The sequence below is a fragment of the Trichosurus vulpecula genome, chromosome 7, assembly GCF_011100635.1.
Source record: "Trichosurus vulpecula isolate mTriVul1 chromosome 7, mTriVul1.pri, whole genome shotgun sequence".
Lineage (NCBI taxonomy): Eukaryota > Metazoa > Chordata > Mammalia > Diprotodontia > Phalangeridae > Trichosurus > Trichosurus vulpecula.
The window spans coordinates 273,797,439-273,814,170 of NC_050579.1; the positions used below are offsets into that span (position 1 = coordinate 273,797,439).

Below are 16,732 nucleotides of genomic sequence, written 5' to 3' on the forward strand. Positions count from 1 at the left end.
ACTACTAGGATCTCTATTGGATGGAATGAACCTCAGTGAAGAAGGGTTGCTGAGTAATCCCAGAAGAGGGAGAGTCTGGAAGTGGTAGCGGGACTCTCCTTCCAGGAAGATTCATGGTGTATGAAAGTGCAGCCAATGCCAGAGGTGATGGGGAGGGGGTGTCATCTGGGGGAAGCTAACTTTCTGTGTATACCAAAAGATAGAAGGAGCCTGAGGGAAAGAGGGGGAAAATGAAGAGAACTTCACTAATTAAGGAATGAGAATTCCAGAGGGCACAGTGGAAGATGTGGGAATAGATGTGGGTCATGGAAAAGACTAGCAATGAGAATGGGGAAGGATGGTGATCACTTGTGGGTGATGTTGAGACCTCATGCATATGTGTACTGCAGCTAAGGTGGAATAGAGATGTAGATGATGGGAGTTGGAGAGATTGAAGAGTTGGGAGGATCAGGGAAGGCTTTCTCCAGACAGTATTGCATCTCTGGCTACCTTCTGCAGCCCTGACTACTTTTTCTCTCATACCTCTGCCTCACTGGCCCTGGAGGAAGGGTCAGAATATTCCTTACTCCCTGTCGCCAAACTTTCATAACCAAATTCCTAGGAAAAGCAATCTACACTTGTTGCCTCCTACAATCTGCTCTATGATAGATCTGTCTCATGATGTCTCAGCTCCAAAGTTAGGGTTTTTAAAATTTCTTTAAAAGAAACATTACACCCATACTAATTACCAAAATTTAAAAACTAGCTATTGTTAGACTCAATTAAAGATAAAAAATAAATTTAAAAAAATGAACCCTATACTCCCTTCTTATGCTATGGCTAAATCTGTTAAGATTAAGACGACAAGTAGTGAAGGGAGAGTTTTCTGACAGAGAATACTTTAATAGGAAACTGTTATCAATTGAAAAATTGCAATTATTTACATGTTACTGGTTCAGTCCTCTGCTGTCTTGGAGGGGGAGGCTGGAGGGAAGGGGAATAGTGTGCCTTCCTGGCAGTCAGGGTATGTAATAAAGGCCTCAGGTGGCAGGAGAAGTCAGGAAAGGCATTTCAGAAGAGGTAACACATGAGCTAGAGCTAGAAGGAAGATCAAGATTTTGAAAGATGAGATAGGGAATGAATATATTCTAAATGTAAGGGTGTGTGTGTGTGTGTGTGTGTGTGTGTGTGTGTGTGTGTGTTTGTGTCTGTGGTGATCTATCCCAACCCAAGTAATGTAAAGTAATTGACATAATATAATGTCATGTAAAGCCCAGACAGCAGTTGGGTGAAATCAATCAATGGAAAGTGTAAACTAATCTAGAACAAACCCTTAATCCATTTCAAAGGAATAAAGTGTTTTGATCATTGGTTAAAGACAGACAACACCACACAAGAAATGTCATGTGATTGGCTGACACATCTCTGGGCCTATGCATAATATAGCAAGCCAGTTCTGAGCTGTGGATTGACTAGCCAGTAAGTCAGTCTAAAGGTAGAAGAGCTCCACCTAAGCCCCTGAGAATGATTCACTTGTGGGAAGGAGAGTGAGTTTGGGAGATCCAGCAAAGCTATCAGTTTCCATCAGGGACTGGAGTTGGTGGCAGAGTTCACTCAAGCCAGTCCTAGTGGCCACCAGAACTTGTAGTGATCTATGAAAGAGGAAATTCCTGAGGTCCCCTGAAGAGAGGAAATTTCAGAGATTGTGAGCCCTGATGATGGAGAGAAGTGTCAGTTGTGGAGAAAGGTACTGGCACTTGGGACACAGCAGAGAGCTATGTCTAAGGGTAATTTCGTGAGGACTCTATGAAGGAAGAAGAAAATTTGCAGGAACCAGGAACTGTGAGTTTTTCCTTTGCCACACACTATCCCTACATATGTGCCTTACTATATTTGTAATGGACTGTATCAAAAGCTGCAGAAACATCAAGGAAGATGAAGACTTAGGAGAGAGGCTATTACATTACACTTGGCACTTAGGAGATCATCGGCAACCTTGGAGAGAGCAGTTTTAGTAGAGTGATGGAGTCAGTGATCAGTTAGCAGAAAGGGGTTAAGAAGCAGGTAAACTGAGGAAATAGAGACACTAAACACAGACAAATCTCTCTAGAAGTCTGGAAAATGAAGGTGAGCTATAGCTTAAGGAAGTGGTAGGGCCAAGAGAAGGGTTTTTAAAGTGGGGTGGTGGGGAGACTCGAGCATGCTTGTAGTCATTGAGAAGGCAGCCAGAAGAAAGGAAGAGATGAAAGACAAGAGAGAGAAAAGGAAAGAATGAAGAGGCAAGCTCTTAGAGTAGGTGGGAGTAAGTGGGATCAAAAGCATAAACAGAAGAGTCAGCTCTGATAAAGAGGAAGTCTACTGCTCCCTTAGAGACTAAAGCAAGGGGCAGAGGGAGATGAGGAGTTAAAGTGTAGAGGGGTTTTGAAGTGTAGAGAAGGGGAAATGAGGAAGTTTATGAAGGATGATCTTAATTTTTTCAGTAAAGGAAGAGGAAAGGTCATTTGCTAAGAAACAGATATATGGGTGTAGCGTTGGAAACTTTAAGAGAGGAAAAGCTTGGATCAGCTACTTTGTAGAGTCTTGATAGAAAGTCAAGGAGGGCATAAAATAATTTCTATGCATCCTTGAGGGCTTAGCTGAGATGAGATCCCATGAATTTATATTGTACTCAGGACAGATGCATGACCTTCCAGGAGCATTCAGCAGATTGGGAGTAGGAGCAGAGAAGACTAATGGTGGGGATAACCCAGGGTTGAGATTGGCAAGGCATGAATGGTGGGAGGATAAGGGAGCAACACAGTCCCAGATGGAGAACAACAAAGAATTTAGCTTGTTAACTAAAGGGTCCAAAAGAGGGGAAGGGAGGTCAGAGCATTAGACTGGGAGAAAGGGGAGAGACAAAGGAGATGAACCTCCAGATCAAATACCCTGGTCCTGTGGGATTTAAATGACTCAGTTTTGGCCCTCTGCCCTGGAGATGAACTATTTTGATTGGTGGGTAAGTTAAAACTCACCTACCCACTATGTCTGTCTGGCTCCGCACAATATCTCACATGCCATTCTGCCATCCAGCAGGAAATCAATACCCAGTGTGTCTTCCTACCTCATGTGAATTCTCACTCCCCTTTGACTTCTTACCGTGGCTCTGGTAATAATAATAAATTCACTGCTACTAAACAAAGTACGACAATCAACTGCTCCATGCTTCCACTCACAATCCTTGTGATTCTGCAAACCAAAACTTCCTTCCTTGGCCCCCAGTCCTCTATATGCATTGTACCCCTTATTAGAACACAAATTCCTTGAGGGCAGGGACTAACTCGTTTTTGTATTTGTATTTGTACTCCCACTGTCTAGATAGAATGTCACATCATAGGCATTTAATAAAGTGCTTCTTCATTCATTAATTCACTCACAGTAATAATGAAGAATATATTTGGGAAGAGTGAGGCAGAGAGAGGCGGAAGTATAAGAGATAGTGATTAGAAAGGAGAATTTCAAACTTCGTGATCATAGATTTGGGTAATAGTAAATTCTAAACTCTGGGTCAGACCCCACCCGGTGGGCTCTGAGAAGTCTTGGCTTTGACGCTGACTGGTTGAAGGTATTGGGGAGAATTTAAGGGTCCCACAGCAAGCTCCTGAATAAATGTCAGATGCCTTTTTTGTTTCTAGTGCCCCACTATATCTGGGTGCTTTCTGTGATTGCAGGAAAATGATACAGGATTCGTGGGTCACCAAAGACAGGCTCCACCCCAGAACGTCACCTAGATCGGCACGGATTTTGTGTTTCTTTACTTGTGCAAACAGCAGCAGGGACAATGGTAACATTTTAAAGTAAATTTAGGTTTTATTTTTAGTTTACAACATTCGGTTCCGTGAGTTTGGGTTCCAAATGTTCTCTCCCTCCTCTCCTCTCCTCTCCCCTCCCCCCAAGACGGCATGGAATCCCATGTAGGTTCTACAGATACCTTCACGTTAAACTTATTCACACAATAGTCAAGTTGTAAAGAAGAGTTATGACCAATGGAATGAGTCATGAGAAAGAGGAGATGAAAAGGAAAAAAAAGAGAGCAAATAGTTGGCCTCCATGTGCATTCAGACTCCGTGATCCTTTCTCCGGAAGTGCGGAGCTTTTTCCATCACGAGTCTGTTGGAGCTGCCTTTGAACCTCGAAGTCAATAACAACCTTAATAATCATGATGATAATTAGCACTTATATAGCACAGACCAGAAGCAGGAGCAGAGAAGCCTAACAGTAGGGTGACTGTGCCGGGCGCTGTGCTGAGCGCTTTACAGTTACTATCTCATTGGATCCTCACCGCACTGGGAGGTAGGTTTTATTATCGTCCCCATTTTACAGTTGAGGAAACTGAAGCAAACAGAGGTTAAGTGACTTGCCCAAGGTCACACAGCTAGAGTTTGACGTCAAATTTGAACTCAGGTCTTCCTGACTTGTGACTTAGTGCTTTTTTTATTCACTGCGCCACCTATCGGCCCATGCTGTTTCTCCTCAGGAAAATGAACTCTTTCAGGGCAGTAACAGTTTCCTTTTTCCTTTGTATTCCCAGTACCCAGTTAGTGCCTGGTAAATGCTGAATGAGTGAATAAACGAATGGCCTGCTCTTTAGCCCACTCCCAAATGCATTTCATCTGGATGTCGTTGACTCCATCAGTGTGAAGCATGAAGTTAGACATCAGGTGTCAGAGGTACTTAAATGTGGGTCCCCGTGGAACTTCCTTCCCTAAAGAGAACACTACCATTCCAATCCATCTGGCACTGGATTGGCTGCCCTAGAGCCCTGTTCAGGGGAATGAAAATGGATGGGACTAATTAGTCAACCAACAAACATAGAGTGCTCAACATATTTCCAGAGTTGTGGTGGGGTACTGTGGGAATACAGAAAAGAATCATATAAAATAATAGATTTGGAAGGGGACTGAGATCACCTAGTCCAACTTCACCTAGGCCAACCCTTCATGTTACAGGTAAAGAAACTGAGTCCCTTCATTTACCAAAAAGTTGCACCCTGCACGCAGTAGCGAGCTAGGTGCAAGGGAGATTCAGAGATGAAGACATAGAAATAAAAACAATCCATATTAGAAAATGACAAATTCTTAAGAGGATTACAGAAAGCTCTGAGATCAGATGAACCTAGCATCCAAACACTAGGGTTGTATGCTCGCTGTAATCTCCTTTAGAGTGAGGGAAAAGAACTGGAACGGTGAGAAGCAGAAAGGAGGTCATCTTCAAAGGGGGACAGAGGTTTGAAAACCAGGGACTCAGAAGGGATGATTAGAGAATCGTGCCGACCCTCAAAAAGTTAGCTGCTTCACGAAGAAAGGGGGAGGTGGTTTCGGGACCGTACAGTGCTCCGCGTGGGCTAGGGAAGCTTTACCTATGTCTTCAAACGGAAGGAGGGAGGGGGTGGGGAACAGGCTACAGCCTCGTTCTCCCCAGTTCTTGCTAAATCAGCTCACTCAGGATTGGGCGCGGAAAGGGGAGATAGGTGTTGCGTCTGGGAAGTGTCAACGTATGGGTTCCCCAGAAGAAACCCCTTGGGACGCTGAGTAGGTATGAGGACTCCCTTTCCAGTTCCAGAACCAATTCAACGAGCCCCCTCCCATTCTCTCCCACTGGCCAGTTCCTCCCACCCTCTTTCAGGTCCTCCTACCTACCCATAACTCTCCACTCCAGCCCCTCCTGCTCGTGTCTACAGACCTGAAAGCTGCTGGGCACTGGCCGTGGTGCTGAAACCGAGGTCAACTCTGAAGGCGGAGCCGAGGTTGACGGTTGGGGCGGGGGGGGGGGAGGGGGGGGAGGAGGAGCAGGCAGGAGAGCGGAGAAGAGGGCCAGGGCAGAGGTGGGGAGGTACGCTCCGGGGGAGGCAGACTCAGCAGGGCCTAGAAGGAGACATATCCCAGGAGGATCGGCCACGGAAACCGGGAAAATCTCCCCTCCTGCTGAAACCCTATGACTTTCTGCTTCTCCTACCCCGACACTATCCCTGGAGTGGAATCTCCCATGGCCATCTCCTGCACTACTCTACGACTCCACCCTTGAGCCTTCCCTACCCCAGGTCGGGGTTGTGGGCCCAATCTTGGGCTCCGGATCCCTGAAGCTACCCCTCCAGTCTCTCTCCCTCTAGGGTCCCCTCTCCTACCTACCCGCCATGACGAAGCTGCTGCCTGCCCAAGAGGCAGCCAAGATCTACCACACTAACTATGTGCGGAATGCCCGGGCAGTGGGGGTGATGTGGGGTACCCTCACTATCTGCTTCTCTGTTCTGGTCATGGCTCTGTTTATTCAACCTTATTGGATCGGAGACAGTATCAACACACCCCAGGCCGGCTACTTCGGCCTCTTCTCCTACTGTGTGGGCAATGCCTTAACTTCAGAGCTTATCTGCAAGGGCAGCCCTCTGGACTTCAAGACCATACCCTCCGGTGCCTTTAAGACTGCCATGTTCTTCGTGGCTGTTGCCATGTTTCTCATCATTGGTTCCACCATCTGCTTCAGCCTCTTCTTTGTCTGCAACACTGCTACTGTCTACAAGATCTGTGCCTGGATGCAGCTGGCAGCTGGTGAGGGGGCAAGGGGGGTAGGTGTGGGCTCTTTATTCCATGGGGGGGGATCTTCGTCATAGCATCCATGGTCACTTCAGTGGTTTCCATTCCTGAGACGTGGGGAGCAGTAATCCTACAGCAGGAGGGACAGTTTTAAAGCTAGAATTAAGATCTCTATTCAAACCCTAGCTCTATTAATCAAATATTTCTCCAGTGCCTACTAAATGCCAGGGACTGTACTAGACACTAACTCCTCCAATTACTGAGTGCCAACAGGCAAGTCATTCTTCCTCTTTGAGCTTTAGTTTACTTATCTGTAAGATGGGAATTAAAGTTGAACTAATTACTGCTCAGTGTTTTTGCGAGAAAAGCATTTTTTAAACTTTAAACTGTTCTCATTGAACCATGCATTATAACTCTGAAATTAAAGCTAAAAAAAATTTAATCTCTTTGGTTATTATTACACCATTAGGAATTACTGAGTGAAGAAGTTAGAGCTGGAAGGGACCTTAGAAAACATGTGGTCCAGCTTCCTCATTTTGTCACGTAACATTTATTAAATGTCTCCCACATACCAGGCCCTGGGAATACAAAGATAAAAGTTAACAGTTGTGCCCTCAATGAACTTATATTCTATTGAAATGAGACAACTGAATTTCAGAGAAGGGAAACCACCTGCCCATGGTCAATTAATTAATTAATGGTAGAATTGGGACAGTGCCCTCCCCAGCCACACACACACACACACACACACACACACACACACTTTCACCCCAAAAGGAAGATAAGGCCTTTTGTGAAGCTACAGAAGACAGGTTGTTTCTCTGTTTTTCTCTCCTGCTCAAGGCTGGCCTTGTCTGGGGGCACTCCCAGCTTCACCTTTTAGTGCCTTTTCCTTCTTCCCCCTCCTTAATCTCAGGTGTCCTTTGCCTTCCAAGTCCTTTCCTTCATCCCCCAAAAAATCTGCTCTGGAAAAGGATCTGACACACTGGTCTGTGAGTATTGTGAATATAAGTCTCGGAGTGCCTCCCATCTGAGGGGTTCGCTGTTGAAGTCTTTGCTCTAATCGTGGGATGGAAGGCTCTGGACTTTGGTCAAGGTATTTTGGGCTTTAGTGAGAAGTTGGGGGAGAGCTAAAACTGGGTAGGAGGGCCTGACCAGCTACTGGAATTATAGAAATGATGGGCAGGCATTTGCTATCCTGAATAAGGGGCCTTCTCTTCCTCCCTGGCTCTGCTCTATGGCAAGTCTCTTGGCCCCTGTATGGGCTTGATCCTCCTGCTCCCTCCATGGCACAGGGTCTTCCTGCTTGCCCTATACTATCAAGGGGCCTGGAAGACTCCTGCATCATTGCTTCTTATTTTGGAGTATGAAGAAGGCTCCTTACATGTTAGTTATTATTATGACTCCCTGGACATTGCTTAAAACTTAGACACCTTATCAAAAATGGAAAGAATATAGGAAATAGTGAAGCAGTCTTGCATATTTTGGTCAAGAAAATTAGTCAGTGACACTAGACAAAGTAGAAAGTAGCCAGCAGGTCCAAAAGAAAATGAATCAGTGATCCCTCTCAGACCTCTTGTGTGTGGTGGTGAAGGACTGTCATGAAGGGCCTTACATTGCTAAGGGCAGGCTTGTTATGGGAAAGAGGAAGTGTCTAGGGAAGGGAGCAAAGATATGATCAGGGAGACAGAGAAAGGATGATTATGGCTTGTGACAGCTCTGGAGTTTGGTGATAATGTTTGTAGTGAATGAGTTTGGGGCCTTAGCAAGTTGGACACCGCCCCCCACTTAAGAAGGGAAGCATGCTGTGGTGGAGCCAGGCCTTCAGGGTCAGGGGAGGGAGATCTCTGGTTGAAACACCTAGGATGCCTTATCCTAGCAGAAAGAAGAAAGGAAAGAGGGAAGCAAACAATCATTTATTAAATGCCTACTAAGTGCCAGACGTGCTAAGTGCTTTACAAATATTATCTCATTTGGTCCTTGCAACAATCCTGGGAAGTAGGTGCTATTATTATCCCCTTTTTATAGTTGAGGAAACTGAGGAAAATAGAGGTCAAGTGACTTGTCCAGGGTCACACAGCTAGTAAGTATCTGAGGCCATGTGTGAATTCACTTTTTCCTAACTCCACGTCCGAGCATTTTATTCACTATGTTACTTAGGTGCTTCTGAATAAAATAGACAGGGTTACCTACAAGATATAATTTGAGGGACACTGGGAAGCCCCTCTTCTCAAAATATCTCCCCCAACTGGGTGCCTCAGTGCCAGAAATCCTGCCTTTAGTGTTTCATCCATTAAGATAACCGGATTTAGGGCTGGAAGGGAATTTAAAGATTGTTGTTTCACAGGGCTGTTGGGAGGAGATTAAGTCCAATTCAACAAACATTTATTAAGCATCTGTCATTCGAAAGGTGAGAGACAGGGTAGGGTCGTAGACAATGCGGGCTTTGGCCCTGAGGCTCTTCAGTTCAAGCGCCGCAGGAGTTTGATGGAATCTCTGTGGCTCTCTAGCAACTCGAAGACTAGAAGGTTGTTTGCCTGTTTCAGTGGAGGGAGTTCTAGCACCCAAACCACAGGCCTTGGGCGAGGTGTTGGGTTTACAAAAAAAAATAGTTCCTGCCCTTGAGGAGCTCATATTCTACTAGGGGATACAACAAGGACCCAGATAAATAAGGGGAACATCGTTTGAGGAGAGAGGGCATTGAGAGGCGGCTAAGTCACATGGAGGGTAAAGGGCTGGATGTGGCGTTGAGAAGAGCCGAATTTGAATTTTAGCTCAAAGACATAGCCTGGTGACCGTGGGCAAGTCACATCACCTCTGGTTAGCCTCAGTTTACTCATGTACAAAACAGGGATGATAATACTACCTACGTTACAGTGTTGCTGTGAGGCTTCAATGAGAATACATTTTAAAGCATTTCACAAATCTTAACACATAGATGTTAGCTATTATTTCAATCAGTAAACATTTATTAAGCACCTACTATGTGCCAAACACTGTCCTAAGAGCTAGGGATACAAAAAGAGGTAAAAGATAGTCCCTGCCCTCACAGAGCTTACAATCAAATGGAGGAGCCGACATGAAAACAGATACGTACAAAGCAAGATCTATTCAGGACAAATAGGAAATAATTCAAAGAAGGAAGGCACTGCTGGAATTAGAATCACTGGGAGGGGGATCAGGAAAAACTTCCAGTGAGAGGGAGGACGTTAACTGAGCCTCGAAGAAAGCTAAGGATTCTGCAAGTCAGTGCTGAAGGAGTCCATTGTGGGCACAGGGACAGCCTGTGTTAAGGCACGGAGGTGAGAAATGAATTGTCAAATTTGAGGAAGAGATAGGAGGCCAATTTGGCTGCCATAACAAGTTCACAAAAAGTAATAATGGAAACCAGTTTGGAAAGGTAGGCCGGAGCCAGGCTGTGGAGGGCTTTAAATATCAAGGTGAAGAGATCGTGTCTGTACCCTATGAGCAACAAGGAGTCACTGATGATTCCTGGGCAGGCAGGGAAATAGTCAGATCCGTGGCTTTATTTTGGCAGCAGGTGGAGGGTCGATTGGAGTGAGGAGAGAATGGGAGCAGGAAGACTGAGCAGTGGTCCAACTGAAAGGTAATAAGGGCCCGAAGTAAGACGGCAGCTCTGTGAGCAGAGAGTCAGGGAAGGATGAAAGATGTTTGGAGGTAGAAGCAAATCTTGGGGCCTGATTGGATGAGGGAGAGAGGGAGAGTGAAGAGTGGAGGATATTTCTTAGATTGTGAACTTGAGTATCTGGAAGGATGGTGGTTCCCTCAAAAGGACCAGGAGAGCAGCCAGCTATTGTCCCCACTAGAGATTTTTGAGACTGGTTCCCTGTACATTGAATCACAGAAAGTTAGAAATGGAGGACCCCTTAGAGATAAAATGGGCCATCCTTCTCTTTCATAGATAAGGAAACTGAGGTCCAGAGAGGTTATTTGATTGGCTCTAAGTCACATAGTTAATTAGTGGTAGAGTGGGGATAGAACTCAAGCTTCCTAGATAACTTCTCCTTAGAGTTCCTTACATTCCTCAGCATCATTCTCTCCCTTAGTCGCTCTTTTAAAATGCAAATACCCGAAGGGGTGAGGGTAGTATATTAAATCCCTAAGCCTATACTGTAAGTGACTATATTGGATTGGTTTTATCTCTGTTTGGAGGGGACTGGGGGATGTGAGAGCCCTGAAAGGGGGAGGGTCTGGGCACCAAAGTTGAACTCCATCAATGTTATTGTGCTCCCAGCTAAGCCTGCTCTAATGAAAACGAACAGTTACCAAGTGGGAACATGATATTTGGGTGCTGAGGAAGGATGAGATAGGGGTGGAGTGATATTTCTGCCTAATTTGTCCTAAACTGTGAAAATTGGCTTCTTGGTGTGTGAGAAGACTTGTGATGGAGGATTCAGCTGTAGTCAGGGGACTTCTGAGGAATTTGAGGGTCATGATATTAGAACTGGAAGTGATTAGGGGTCAACCAGTCCAACTCCCTCAAGTTACAGATGAATGAACTGAGATCTAGAAAAAGGAGGGGATTTGTCCAAGCCCACACAGCTTAGTAAGCAACAGAACCAGGATTTAAACCCAGGTCTTCTGACTCCAAATCCAATGCACTCCCCCATGGCCATGTAGTATGTATTGGGGTGAAGAGGTAGGTGTATCGTGTTCTCCATGTCGCTATGGAAGGAAAGGAGGAAGCTGGACAGCAGTGGCCATGGGGGAGAGACAGAGCAGGAACCCTATCCTAACTCTGCTCAGCTAACAGGATTGGGGAGCATGGGAAAGGAGGTAGATTCCATTTGGGTTGGAGGGAGGAAACACTGAAACCAGAGCTAGCCAGGCTGTGCTCCATGAAATATTGATGAGGGAGAAAGAGGTAGGTGGCATCAGATTCCACTCAGTGGGGGAAGGCAGAAGGGAGAAAGTACTAGACACAGACGAAGGAAGAGGCAGTGAAGGTGTGCTCTAGCAGCAAGGTTATTGGGGCATGCATTCATGCTAGTTGGACTAAACTCGATTAGCATAATGAAGTTTCTCTAATTACTAAAAGAACCTTTCCCAATCCTTCCATCTTTCTTAAAGCCCCATCATTTCTACAAAGCCTTCCCTGATGACCCCAGCTCACAGGGCTCAGTCCCTCCTCCATACTTCTATGCCTTTTCCTGTCTGTACCATTCACTGAGCACCAACTCTGGTAAGACACCTCTCCACTCTGAACCTCTGTTTCTTCATCTGAAATCTACAGATAATGATCCTTGCACTCCCAGGGCCTGAGACTCAGAGAGTGGACATGACTTGTCCAAAGCACACAGTAAGTAGAAGCAGGACTGGAACACAGGTTTCCTGAATCCTAGGCCAGGGTGCTTTACACTACTGTATTGTTCCCTAATCATTTAGCGTTTAGGTTTCATCTCTCCAAATAGACTTTTTCTAGAGGGTAGTACCCATGTATCTTCTTTGGTATTTCTTGTGCCACCCAGGGCTGGCTCATATTAATTGCTCAATACATACTTCTAGATTGATAAAAGTCAGTGACCCGCAGAGTTATCAGGCCCTCAGAGGTCATTTTGTCCAACCCCGAACCAAAACACAATTCCTTTCTATAATGTCTCAGAATAGTGGCTGTTCAGGTTCTAAGCTGAACCACCTCCAGTGTTGAGAAATGAACTACCTCCTGTTCCTGTTCCTGTCATGTGGGGTTTTCTTGGCAAAGATTAGAGTGGTTTGCCATTTCCTTCTTCAAATTTTACAGATGAGGAAACTGAGGCAAATAGGGCTGAGTGACTTGCCCAGGGTCACACAGTAAATGTTTGAGGTTAGATTTGAACTTGGGTCTTCTTGACTCCAGGGCAGGTGCTCTATCCACTGAACCACCTAGATGTTCCAGGGTGATAATTTATTGATTTTTTTTAAAACATTGCTTTCACTTCCCAATAGTTTTTCTCTCTGCCCCCAGTCCTTCCTCCAAAGAACTCTTCATCACAATAGAAAAGTACAGTTAACCAAAACATACGCTACATGATGTGTGCCCAAGCTTGGAACAAAAAGAGAAGATTGCATATGAAAGTGAATCTCTCTTCCATACTATTTATTTTTTAAAAAATAAAATAAATTCAACCTATTACTTCCAAAATTGTCCTCCTTGGGTCTGTGCTTCTTTCTGAACTTTCTTCTCTACCACTCTGTGCACTATTAATAATATTTCAATGGCCCACCTTTTATTTTATCTTATATCAACATTCATATAAACAAGTCACTTAACAGTAAGTCTTCTGGAGACATGGTTGTTTATTGCTTTGATCAGACTTGTTAGTTCAACTAAGAGGAAGGTTCATCTGAGGTTTGCTCCCCCCTATACCTTCCTCTGTATTAAATTCTCTTCTTCTGATGCCCTCTAAAAAGGAGAAATAATAAATTCTGCCTCCTTCTTTCTACACTAGGGCATTCATTTTATCCTCTCTTTTCCTTTCTTTTTTAAAAATCTCTGAAAAGAATCAATCTATCCACCAGCCCCTTCTAATTGCTTTAATAAATTCATTTTTTGTTTTCTCTTGACTCTTGTCAAAATTTCTGTCTAGGTGTGTTTTTTTTTTTCCAGCAGGAATGCATGAGAGTCCTCTGTTCCCTTAAAGATCCATTTCCCTCTTTGTAGAATTATACTTAGCTCTACAAAGTAAGTTATATTTGTTTGTCAGCCTATCTCTTGTGCCTTTTGGTACTGTATGCTATTTTCCAAGACTGCCTCTCATTTATAGTAGAACTTGGTACTTGCACTCTCTGCAATAGAGTTTAAATGCTTGGCAGTTCAACTCAAGAAAGGACCTCAGCATCCTGTACCTTATCTTGTCAGATGATCTTCAGAATTTTCCTAAGACAATTCAAATGGAATAAATTCACTTTCCTGGCATGGCACTGGTAGACTGTCCAGGTTTTACAGGCATACAACAACGAGGTCAGCACAATGTCTCTGTAGACCTTCAGTTTGGTAGGCCGCCTAATATTTAGGAGCCTCCCAAACACTGAACTAACTCTAGCAGTTCATGCATCAGCCTCGTCATCTACGTAGCTAGCCACATTGTTTGAATGCCGAGCATACGCTTGCCTAAAAGATTATCTTTTGGAAAACTCACACAAGGTAAGCATTCATATGGAGGATACTCTCAAGGTTATTCTAAACAACTCTGGGAGGCAGTGGCACAGGACCACCCAGCACAGCATGCCCATATCAAAGAAGGCGCTGTGCTCTGAGTGAAGCAGGCTTGTAGTAGCTCAAAAGAAATGTGAGATGTGCAAATTTAGAGCCATCACCACTCCAAATGTTCAGGTGGGCTATTTGTGCCCGACTTGCAGTAGAGTTTTGGTCTGATCAGCCAATCAGACACACACTGTACCTTAACTCCAACATAGTGATATTGTTTTGGGCCTCTTTGAGAACTAAAGATGACAACCAAACAACTTTGGTATTTGAACTCTTTCTTTCTGGATGCTTACGATATTTTTTTTTATTTGACATTAAAGCTCTGTATTTTGGCTATGACATTCCTGGGAATTATCCTTTTGGGGTTTCTCTCAGGAAGTAGACTCTATTTTTACTTTGCATTCTGGTTCTAACAAGTCTGGACACTTTTCATTTATGATTTCTTGAAATACAATGTCCAGGATTTTTAAAAATCATGGTTTTTAAGGAGTCTGACAATCATTCTCAAATTGCCTTTTCTTGCCCTGTTTTCCAGGTCAGTTGTTTCTGACAAATGAAATCTTTCATTTTTCTTGGGTTTTTTTAGTCTTTTGATTTTGTTTCAATCTTTCTAATTGTTTCTTAGTCATTAATTTTTTAATCTAACTTTAAAAGAGTCTGTTACTTGGGTGAGGTTTGTGTCTTTCTGCCCATCCCTACTTATTACACTTCCAATTATTCCTTCCAGAGCTTTTATTTCATTTTTAATCTCACTTTTTTCTAGATATTCATATAGTCCTGGTGTAAAATTCATTTTTTTCTTTGAATTTCTCCTTGCAAACATAATTATATATGTGTAATTATTATTTATAATATTACAGAGTTCCCTTATTTTTGTTGTATTTTTGAGTATCTCTGGATTTATTATAATTTACAGTGGTCAATATCTTGTGGTCATTCATCTTTCCGGCCTTAATTACTGAACTGGGGCTTTGTGCTAGGGCCAGGCTTCTCATTTTCCTGCATTTTTAGGTGGGGTGGGCTACTCTGCTTAGTTTCCCTGAGTTTCTAGACCCGAGTTATCTCAGTATGTGCCATCCTGCACCTGAACTGCTTGCTGACACAACTGATAGCTTCCACAGTCCCCTTGAGGGTTTCCCACCACTCAAGAGCTTTCTTAGAGGAGCCTTTGCTCATCCTTGCTATGGATAGGGGTATCTTCAGTCGCACCCACAAGCCATCCAACCTTGAGGTTGATGAGAAATTTAACTCCCTTTTGGGTAATTATGAGGTGGAAGGAGTCACTTTATGGTTCTGCAGTACCATGAGAGTGGGTGGTCTCTTGTTCATTCATCCATCCATCTGTCCATCCGTCTTGGCAAGAAGGCTGAATGCCTGCTTTACAAACAGCACTGCCTTCCTTTCTGGCCTGTAATTTAACCCCTGGGTCTTCTTTTTGAAGTAGGTAGAGAAAGTTGTTGCCTACTTGAAGCGAGTAAGGTGTTGGGAAGGATTATTCATTTGACCCTCAAGATAACCCTCCTAGGCAGGAAGTGCAAATATGATCTGTTTTATGGATGAGGAAAAGGAGACTCGGAGAGACTAATTTTAAGGTAATGCAGATATTTTTCCCATCATGCCTGAAATTCATTTCTTGACTTAAATGTTTATTGCTAGCCCAGATATGAGGTAATGAGAGCTTGCCCCAGGGATGTGACAGCATCAGACATAAAGGAGTGTATGTGAGAGACGTTGTACAGGTAAAATGTACAGGTCTTGGCAACACATTGGATATGCGAAGGTGAGGTGAGAACGAGAAATTGATGTCTACATGGTAAGCCTGGGGGACCGGGAGGACGGTGTTCTTAACAGTAATAGAGAGGTTTGGAAGGGGAAGAGTGAGGGTGGGGGAAGATGTTTGGTTTTGGACTTGTTGAGTTTAAGATGTCTATGGGATATCCAGTTCAAGATATCCCATAGGCTACTGGAGAAGGAAGACAGATGTAGTGATGAGGTGACAACCTCCATGGGCCTCAGTTTTCTCATGGAAGGCCCATGTCAGAATGCTATTTTGCATATCAAATGAAATAAAACATGTGGGAACCCTTTGTGTCTAATTATCTCGATCTCTCTCCCTTTCCTGCAGCTACAGGCTTAATGATTGGCTGTCTGGTCTACCCAGATGGCTGGGACTCCAGTGAGGTAAAGCGCATGTGTGGGGACCAGACAGACAAGTACACACTGGGTGCCTGTACCATCCGCTGGGCTTTCCTGCTCGCCATGATCAGCATCATGGATGCCCTCATCCTCTCCCTTCTGGCGTTCGTCCTCGGTTACCGGCAAGACAAACTCCTCCCCTCTGACTACAAAGCAGATGGAAATGGTAGCACATGACCCATTTCATTCCTCATTCCTACAACTGGCTGCCTGGGGTCCCTGGGTCCTGGCAAAACTCCTCAAATGCTGGCCAGAGCTCATTCCTTTCCCTTGTCCTTATTAAGACTGAGGGCAGATGATAAGTATTCTTACCTGCCCACCTCCTAACAACTCTCAGAATCCTAGTTCAGAGATGGAAGGGGCCATTGTGGTGTACCAAAAAGAGCAATTGATTCAGAGGGAAAACCAGAATCCAAGTATTATTTCTGGTACCTAGTACCAGTTTGACCATGGGCAAGTGATTTCACTCCTCCAGACCCCAGTTTTTTCACCTATACAGAAGGGGGGACTGGCCAACGAGAGCCCAAGTGCTGGGAGCCTTCACCTTGGATGATCCTGCTTCTGGAAGTGTGAAGAGGGGTATAGCTCTCCGGGGCATGAATGGGTATTCTGTGACTGCCTCCTGTCTGCTTTCAGGAAGGAAGAGGCCCTTTTATTGGCTACTGAGCCCAGAGACTCATTCTTATATCTTGTGGCCAAGCAAGAAGGAAACAAAAGCAGGTTTCTCCATTGAGGCACCAGCTCAGCAGCAAGCCAAAAGGCCTATTTTCTACCAAACAGT

The 16,732-nt window shown here is 44.4% G+C and overlaps 1 protein-coding gene across 1 annotated transcript; it reads left to right on the plus strand.

Moving 5' to 3' along the window:
- Nucleotides 1-6,048: 6,048 nt before the first annotated feature.
- On the plus strand, nucleotides 6,049-16,128 carry LHFPL5 (LHFPL tetraspan subfamily member 5). Its single transcript, XM_036768452.1, has 2 exons — nucleotides 6,049-6,563; nucleotides 15,881-16,128. The coding sequence occupies exons 1-2, from the start codon at nucleotides 6,152-6,154 to the stop codon at nucleotides 16,126-16,128; spliced, it is 660 nt and encodes a 219-aa protein (XP_036624347.1). The 5' UTR covers nucleotides 6,049-6,151.
- The last annotated feature ends 604 nt before the right edge of the window (nucleotides 16,129-16,732 follow it).

What these genes read in the sequence shown, in the direction of transcription:
- LHFPL5 (XM_036768452.1), top strand. Translation starts at nt 6,152, where the DNA reads ATGACGAAGCTGCTGCCTGCCCAAGAGGCAGCCAAGATCTACCACACT. An exon ending in CTGGATGCAGCTGGCAGCTG is followed by an intron (nt 6,564 to 15,880) that starts GTGAGGGGGCAA and finishes CCTTTCCTGCAG; the next exon opens with CTACAGGCTTAATGATTGGC.